At 36.2% G+C, this 9,303-nt stretch overlaps 1 protein-coding gene across 1 annotated transcript; it reads left to right on the top strand.

The window, feature by feature from the left end:
* Window positions 1-4,468: 4,468 nt before the first annotated feature.
* LOC107699033 (voltage-dependent calcium channel subunit alpha-2/delta-4-like) lies at window positions 4,469-7,838 on the top strand. Its single transcript, XM_016500192.1, has 6 exons — window positions 4,469-4,508; window positions 4,874-4,934; window positions 6,199-6,332; window positions 6,533-6,550; window positions 7,395-7,472; window positions 7,797-7,838. Exons 2-6 carry the CDS (start codon window positions 4,892-4,894, stop codon window positions 7,836-7,838), a joined length of 315 nt encoding a protein of 104 aa, XP_016355678.1. The 5' UTR covers window positions 4,469-4,508; window positions 4,874-4,891.
* Window positions 7,839-9,303: the final 1,465 nt, after the last annotated feature.

A 9,303-nucleotide genomic window follows, 5' to 3' on the forward strand; every position in this document is an offset into this window, starting at 1 on the left:
GATACTCCACCCCAAAATGAACATTTTGTCATTAATCACTTACACCCATGTCGTTCCAAACCCCTAAAAGCTTCTTCGGAACACAATTTAATATATTTTGGATGAAAACCGGGAGGCCGCTAGTTTTCAGTATTGAATAAAAATATAAATCAAATATATGTTAAATGTAATTATATTTTAGTCATTTGGAATGTTCTACATAGGCAGCAACTCATGATTGATTTCTGTTTGAATTAGAATGTAGCTACGCTAACATTGTGATTTTAATGAAATTTTTAATGAGATTGAACTTTTTATTGCTACTTTTCAGTACTGACTAATATTTAGATCATATATAAGTAGATTCAGCTCAAAACTTATTTTAACTGTTTGACATTAGCATGTAGCTAAGCTAACAGTGTGATTCTATAGCAAGCATGTACATAGTATGACAAAATTTTCATTTTGGGGTGGAGTATCCCTTTAATATTTTTGAGAAAACTGTGAAATTCATTGAGCAATTGAAAGTTCAAAAGAACAGTTTTAAATAGAATCTTTTATAATATTGAAATTGTCTTTATTGACACATTGACACAAGCATGCTTGTTGAAAAAAGTATCAATTCCTAAAAATCATCAAAAAAAAATTGCAATAAAGCTAAAAATCATCCTCTCTTGCAGTATACAATGTGTCATTCTGTAACAACTTTCACTGTGTCAGCCTTCATTGTCAGACTGAAATCCTCAGCTCACATCTCCAAGCACAAACACACACTCAGCACAGGTATGTATCTGTCTGGAGGATGGAAGCTGTTATTTACACTTAGTGGGTCAGTGGGAAAAGAACTCACAATCTAGTGTGTGCATGTTTTAGAGAAAAAGAATGTGGACTGTTTTAATAGCGCTTAAAATAAAGCAGGATGATGTAGTTCAGCGATTATCAAATGAGATTTCACTGGAGGATAGATGATTGTTTTAAAGAAAAACAGTAGACATTATATTCAAAAATGACAGTAAAGTTTTATAATGTTACAAAAGATTTCTATTTCAAATAAATGCTTTAAATCTATTCATCAAAGAATATTGAAAAATATCAGTTTACAGAAAAATATTAAGCAGCACAACTGTTTTAACACTGATAATAAATCAGCATACTAGAATGATTTCTGAAGGATCATGTGACATTGAGGTCTGGAGTAATGACTGCTGAAAATTCAGCTTTGCAATCACAGGAATAAATGACATTTTTAAATATATTCAAATATAAAACACTTAATTTAAATTTTAATCATTTCAAAATAGTGTTTTACTGTTTCTGATCAAACAAATGCAGCCTTGGTGAGAATAATGGACTTCTTTCATAAACATTAAAAAAAAATGAATAAATAAAAATCTGACCCCAAATTTTTGGTAGTGTACATAGTCTAAAAATCACTTTGGGACCAGTTGTTCAAAATAAATAATTTATGCATCGTTTATGTGCAGATTCCACTTGTGCGATGACATTCATACATTTTAAGTATGACTTCAGTGTCCAAATAAACTCTATGTGCTTGAGAAAGTTGGTGCAAGGTTTAGTTTCCTTCTTTCCAGAAACACTAATAATCCTCTCACAGAAGCCCTTTTCTCTTTCACTTTATCTCTCTATTCCTATACATCTGCCCCTCACCCACCCTACATCTTCTACGTCTCTCGCTCTCTGTCTCTCTCTCCCACTGTGGGAGCGAATTGTAATCCATGTGGATTATCATAGTGGGGAGGGCAAAGTGAGTGTGTGAGTGTATCTGCTTCGGTTTCAGTTCCTCCCAGCTGCGTAGAACATAAGATGAGGGTGAGAGAAACCGAAAGACGGGCGGAACTGCAAAAGTGGCTAGCTGGCAAGTCAGTCCGAGTGAAGACATCATCTTTGGGACTCTTAGAGGATTCATATAAACTCTGAGGAAGAAAGAGCTTGATGAAGAGAATGATGGAAGGATGAGATGTAAGCATCAAGGGGGGGATGATCAGGAATGGGGAGAGCAGCCGGATTCTGGGAAGTTTTCTGTGTCACCCAAAATCACACTTTTGAAGCTTCCGGAGTGTATTTTGGGCACAATCTGATATCAAGACCAGACTGGGATTACCACACACTGTCTGTCTTCTACGTTTTATGCACGTAGCAGGGGTTGATGGGTAAGATGAGGAGCATCACATTGCTCTGGGTGCTGTTTTCAAGTTGGACCATCCAAACACAAGCTCAGATGAGGATATCGCCTGAAACGTGAGTTCAGTTCATCTCTGTACAAGTTTAACTGTCTTGACATACCAACAACCCCAAGAATACAGAATCTGCACAATGTAAGAGAGACCTTTAGCATTTTTGGCTCCTTAATTGCTAAATTCAACATAAATATCTCACAATAAACTCAAAGCGAATAGATGAACCACTAATAGCGCTCCTCTGATTCCTTGTGCATAACTTCAGTATGTCTCCAAGTCTCACCTTAATGCTTGCAGGTCATGACCTGCACACCTCCTGTCACCCCTTGTATAAAGCCAAAATACTGTAAGCCAAAGCTTAACCTCCACTCCATTCGTTCAAAAAATCGTTAGCATTCACACTGGCAGTACAAAAGAGGAAAATTGTGAACCTGCTTTTTCCTTAACAATCCACAATTAGCTGATGATGGCAGCCCGATATCCTCCACTTTGAGAACCATCACTTTCATATTCATGTGTGCAAAGCTGAATTTTCAGCAGTCATTACTGCAATCTTCAGTGTCACATGATCCTTTGGAAATCATTCTAATATGCTGATTTGGTGCTCAAGAAATATTTCCTATTATTGGCAGTGTTGAAAACAGCTTAATATTTTTGTGGAAACCATGACACATTTTTTAAAGAATGTAAAGTTCAGAAGACCAGCATCTTTTTGAAATCTTTTATAACAATATACATGTCTTACTATAGCTTTTGATAAATGTAATGCATCCTTGCTAATTAAAAGTATTAATTTCGTTTAAAAAAAAAAAATCTTGCTGACCCTAGACTAAAACAAATCGATGACTCAAGCTGTACTACAGATTTTTGTGTCCAATCAAATGCTCTCTAGAATGAAAACATCCCTCCCCCAGACATATAATTGTCTGAAATGTCATTTACATGATATTAACTTCTTGTTTATATCTTAAAAGTAATCTCATGATCACATTCTGTTGTCTACCGGGCTTTGATATTGCTTAAATAAAATGTAAGGAAGATGTAATGTCTAATGCTTTTTGTGTTCTGAACAGGGTTCAACTGTGGGTCGATACCTTTGGAAAACAGCTTTTGGCCTTGTCAAACATACTCAGGCGCTCAACTCTTACAGAAGGTTTGTCTATTGAGACAGTAAAAGATGAAAATTTACCCCCTCATTTCAATCCTAACATCAAATCAATCAGGGATATTTCTGATATCGTAATCGATAACCCATAATCTGCAGAGGAAGCAGGTTTTATCCGTAAATCACTAAGTGCTGGTAAATGTCAGATGAAGCTGAGTCTAGTTATCTGGCATCTGTTTGAATTCACTCTACACTCTAATTACTTTGTACTGTTAACCATAGCCCCGGTGCCAGCCTACAAGCAACCCATCTGCTTACCAGAGAGACATATAACAACCAGTTTATATCTGACCTGAATATGTGGGCGTTCTTTCATCTTAAAGGGATAGTTCACCCAAAAATTAAAATTCTGTCATTAATTACTCACCCTCATGTCGTTCCAAATCCGTAAGAACTTCGTTCATCTTCGGAACACAAATTAAGATATTTTTGATGGAATCTGAGAGCTCTCTGACCCTCCCATAGACAGCAAGGGTATTACCACAATCAACATCCAGAAACGTAGCAAGGAGATCAGTAAAATAATCCATGTGACATCAGGGGTTCAACCATAATATTACGAAGCTATACGAGAATACTTTTTGTGTGCAAAAGAAAAAAAAAAAACGACTTTATTCAACGATTTGTCTCCTCCGCGTCACCCTAGCGCCATTTTGGAGAGTATCCACTGAACGTAAAAAGCGTATGCTGTTCTGTGTCAGCTGCGCCACGCAAGCTATCTATCCATTCTTCCATCCCCTCAATCTTCTGTTCATCCCTCAGTCTATATTCAAATGCGCTTGTTCTTCTGCAGGTTGACTACTACAATTCCATGATGATTAACACATTGGATGAGGATGGGAACAATGTGGAGCTAGGGGGAGAATTTCCTCTGGAGGAGAATGAACACTTCAATAAAGTGCCTGTCAATACCCAGCAAAGTGTCATACAAGTGCCCACCAATGTCTATAACAAAGGTAAGACGCAGAAATTAAATGGTCCATTTTCATACCTGATTAGAAAATATATAAAGCAAATCTCTCTCTGTCTCTCAGATCCTGATATTCTGAATGGGGTGTTTATGTCAGAAGCGCTGAATGACATATTTACCAGTAACTTCGAGAAGGACCCGACACTAACGTGGCAGTACTTCGGCAGTTCAACAGGATTTTTCAGACTTTACCCTGGTAATCATCACACATCAGCCTTACTCCTTTAAATGCACCATTCCAGGTTACTGCATGAAAGCACAGTGATTATTCTTATTAACATACAACACAAAAATGACACATTTGAACATGCCTTTCTGCTCACTCAGACACAGGACAGAGAGTCTGATTGACACAGAATTACAGGTGTGATTAGTGGTGACAATGACTCAGGCTCTTCTCTCTGCCTCTCTTTCATTCATCATCATGTCATCACACTATTGACACAGTAACAAAACCAATAAACTCATGCTTTCCAGATCTTACACGCATATGAACACAGAAATCCTTCTCTCTCTCATGGAGAGTAGACAGTAATCATATTCAATTATATACTTTTAAAGGTATCAAGTGGACACCTGATGAAAATGGAGTTGTCACTTTTGATGCCAGGAATCGCAACTGGTGAGTCTTTGGATTTTACTATAAAAAAATTATTTAAAAAAATGTATTAATTAAATATTATTAAATATTAATTAAAATATTTAATCTGACACAACATCTTAAAAATGTGACATGGTAGTATAAGTTCAAAACAGCGACAAACGTTGGATTACTGATTGCGAAAGAAGTTTTTCACCTCTCTTAACCATCGAGAACTCAAGGGGGCATCAAGATTAGTGATTTGGCTGCAGTTCAGGGTCAAGGAGCAGAAGGGTCAAGGGTCAAGGTGAAAGATTTTAATCTGGATTTCTTTCCGTGACTGACTGCTGCATCTGCCCAGTTTCCTCAAACACCTTCTGCCAGGACTAAAGCTATTACAGCTATTGCATCTATTTAGCAGTAACAAACACAAAGTACAGGCCAGTTGTCTTGTGTTACGTGCCTATATCTGAACAGCTAGAGTAATCACTGTGCTGTGTATATGTAATCTGAGTAGTTCTGTTACATTAATAAGTTAAATAAACACAAGTAAGCTAGTGTGTATACCAGACTACTACTGTCATGTTCAGTCTCTCTGTCACCTTCTTATTGTGTTCTCATTACTTCCTTCTCTCAGAACATTACGTAGATGAGATTTCACACACTCTTATCCAGTTGAGGAATTATTACTGTGAAAGGCTTTAAGTGTTTGTTAGTGGCCATTTGAGCTAGTATTACTTATATACTGTTTTATCATTCATTCATATTTTGAATTAGCTTTTATTTTTACATTTTTAGTTTTCATTTTAAATGTATTATTGGTAAAAAAAAATTTTTTTAAATGCCTCTATTTAGCTTTCATTTATTTTTAAATACATTTATTTTCATTTTTTTTTATTGCCAACCTTTCTAATTAGCTTAGTTTTTCATCTGATATTTAGCTTTTATTTTAATTCTAATTTAATTTGAATTATTTTACATTATTTCAATTACCATTTTTTATAGTTTTAGTTAACAATAACAACACTGATCACAAAAGGCAGTTTGACAGACCTATGCAAAATAATATTGACAATAGAACTTTCCTTGACTTTTTAGATTTTATTAATTTACCTGCCTTCTTCAAGCCTGGAAATGACAATGTAAAAAAAAAATTTAAAAAAAATCTTGATATTTCTGTTCTTTCCACAAGCTGCTCTAATAAAATTATAATTAAATATTGTGACAGCTATGCCCTCTACTGGTAACACATAAATCAATCAATCACATTTTCTCATTACTGTGGTTTTTGTGTGCTTGTAATTAGGTTACTACACTCATATCTCTACTCTGGCAGATGTACAGGAGAATGTGATGGAATATCTTCATGTGCTGAGCAGGCCAATGGTCATCAACCATGATCATGACATCATTTGGACAGAGGCTTACATGGACAGTGTGGTGAGCTGCTTACCTTTTCTCATTCACTCTCTTTCCTTTTGTAGACGGCAGTACTGTACACAAATGTCATGTTGCATATTGCAACTTCATATTGATAATTTTTGCCTTCATTAATCTTGAACCTCTCATATTGTGATTTCATTACCTGAAAGTGATTTCATTATGTCTGTTACATTATTATGTCTGTCATCCCAATCCAGCTACCCAATACAGCTGAGGTAAACTCTTTCGTTCTGAGCAGTAGATCAAAAATTATCCTGTACACCTAAATGCAGTAGTTTACATGTTCTTAGAATTTAGTTGCTAAAAGTTCCTTTTTAGATACAATTTAGTTGTAATTAGACGTTATGATGCCTGTGAAGGTTTTAATTTAATCAAACGTCTGGTAGATTTTCAGTCAAAAACAAAAGGAATTCTCACAAATTCCATTTACAGGTCTAGATGTTATGTGCTGTGAATCCTTTATGAATGCATTTTTTTGTTTGTTTTGTTAAAAACAGTGTAAAAACAGCATATTGTGACAGGTGATTAACAAGTCTTACATTTAATGTGATACGCGGGTTTTAAGCTAAATAATTTTCACAAAGGTGCTACTCACATTTTCTGCATTAATTCGATTATGGGGATTTAAATATGGTAAGTGTGTAACATGGAGCTAAGAGGGCAAATTTGAATGTGTACAATTTGACTTCTTTGAAGATTTGAATTCTGTGGAAATCTGGAGAGGTTTCTTCAAAGGCAACAGACGTCTTGAAAATCAGGTCTCTTAAACTATGATCTGACTTGTGGCAGATGAGTTTGGCTCCACACGCTCAGGAAGTTGATATCAATTCAACCATAAACTCTGGAGCCATTCCAGTTTCAGTGTTGGCGTAGTTACTGTATTTTGCCTTTTGTTTGGTAGAACAGTAAGAAACTGATTCCACCTACCAGACAAGCACCTGCTCTTAATGGTAGTATTCTATGGTCTTGTTCAGGTTGCTATCCACTTCACAGGCCTGGCCGGGATTTACCATTAGTTCAGTCTGTGTTGTCTCTCTCTTCCTCTCTCTCGTCTTTCAGCTTTTTAACACACAGGCCGAGAGCTTGCTGTTGATGACCTCTGTGGCCATGCCTGTGATCAGCAAGAAAGAAGAAACAGTGAGTTGCCAAAAACAAACTTAAAAGCTTCAGCTCTCTCTGAAATGACCTCCCTGACCTGCTTAATAAATTAAGGCAAAATGTGGCTCCACCAAAAAAATCTCTTTCATTCAGTTCAAGTAATTCAGTCTCATTCATCAAGGAGCGCGCCAGGAAGAATTATGAATGTGTAAAAATGAAATACACAATTAAAATGACATAAGGACACTATCTAAGCTATTACTGTTGCTGTCTTGATAAAAGCCATTACTTAAATAAACTCGTTGATTTGAATGAACCAGCTACCTGAATAATTCAAAAATTCACTCATAACTCTGAAAACAGTCACTTCCTGTTGCAGAAAGCGAACTGAACGACTCTTCTTAGTGATTCGAATCACTGGGATGAATTAAAATGCTCACCACTAATTAGTTTTGACATGTTAACATAGCGTTTTTGCAGTTAAACTAACTTTACACTGAGTTCGTGATTCTCGGATATTGTACATTATACTGGAAGCTCGTCACATCCCTGCTTACAAATAATCCCTTATAAAACGTAAACTCTCATATAATATAATCCAACGAAAACATTAAATATGCAATACACAACACTCCTAACATGTTCGTCGAATATATACCGCTATAATTCTAACGTATAGCCTGACTTTTGTACCTAAAAAGAGTGATGTAAAAGGTCTGTAACGTCAGCGCCACTGACGAAAAAGAGTTTATATAACGTGCTTATATAACCAGCCAGAACTAATCAATAACTGATAATGTCCTTCACAGGTGTTTTCGATATTTTTTGATGTTGTTTTTGATATTTAAAGTTTTTGTTAAACAATTCAATCGTTTTTTTATTAACTCAACACGTTATAACATATATTTGCCTGACATATTGTTGGTTTTTGAGGTTGTGGTGGTCAAATTGAATTAAAATTGAGAGATTTTTTCTTTCTTTCTCGTCTGTAGCTGTCTCATGGGATCCTCCTTGGTGTGGTTGGCACTGATGTCCCTTTGAAAGAGCTCATCTCATGGCTCCTCGATACAAGGTGCAGTCCTCTGTTTACACTAACACTGATCGCATCTAAAATCTTTTCATTCAGAAGGCAGGCTGTATCCATGGAGATTACTGCATACAGAGTGATGATTACCGATTGTTTGGACTGCAGACTCAATAATAAATGTGATTTTGTTTGGACTTTCTTTCCCTTGCCGTTTCAGCTGGGAGTTCACGGCTATGCATTCTTAAACACTAATAATGGCTATATACTCTCTCATCCTGACCTTCGACCTCTGGTGAGCTCCACACTATTCCCTTTAGAGATCTTACACCTTAAACTACACATACTTCCCATAAGAGCTGATTACATTGTGTTATTAGTTTGTATCACATTAAAGTTGATGTTTTCTATACTTAGTGTTAGTATAAAGATGGTAAGAAGCTGAAGCCAAAGCCGAACTATAACAGTGTGGATCTGTCAGAGGTGGAGTGGGAAGATACAGGAGATGCAGTAAGTGGAACAACACACACATACATACAAATAAACATACACACACTCTCATCACGCCATTTTTTTTGATCAGTTGCTTCACGGTGTTTGTGTGTTTTGATCCTCTAGTTGAGAACAGCGATGGTAAAAGGGGAAAGTGGGACACTCTCTCTGGATGTCAGAGCAACAGTAGAGAAAGGAGTGAGTTGATTTTGACCTTTAATTCGCTTCTTGTAAGTTTACTTTTGTTGGATTCATTTTTATCTCATAATAATAACCTAGCTGCAGGGCCGTGCACAGACCTTTTGAGGGGCATGTGCTGAAACTGAAAAAGGGCACCCCCCCCTTTTTTTACTG

Source organism: Sinocyclocheilus anshuiensis, unplaced genomic scaffold (genome assembly GCF_001515605.1).
Source record: "Sinocyclocheilus anshuiensis isolate Anshui unplaced genomic scaffold, SAMN03320099.WGS_v1.1 scaffold346, whole genome shotgun sequence".
Lineage (NCBI taxonomy): Eukaryota > Metazoa > Chordata > Actinopteri > Cypriniformes > Cyprinidae > Sinocyclocheilus > Sinocyclocheilus anshuiensis.

Coding starts and splice junctions, on each gene's coding strand:
- LOC107699033 (XM_016500192.1), top strand. CDS start 4,892: ATGAAAATGGAGTTGTCACTTTTGATGCCAGGAATCGCAACTG. Junction 4,935..6,198: donor GATGCCAGGAATCGCAACTG/GTGAGTCTTTGG, acceptor GCTTGTAATTAG/GTTACTACACTCATATCTCT. Junction 7,473..7,796: donor TCAGCAAGAAAGAAGAAACA/GTGAGTTGCCAA, acceptor CTCTGAAAACAG/TCACTTCCTGTTGCAGAAAG.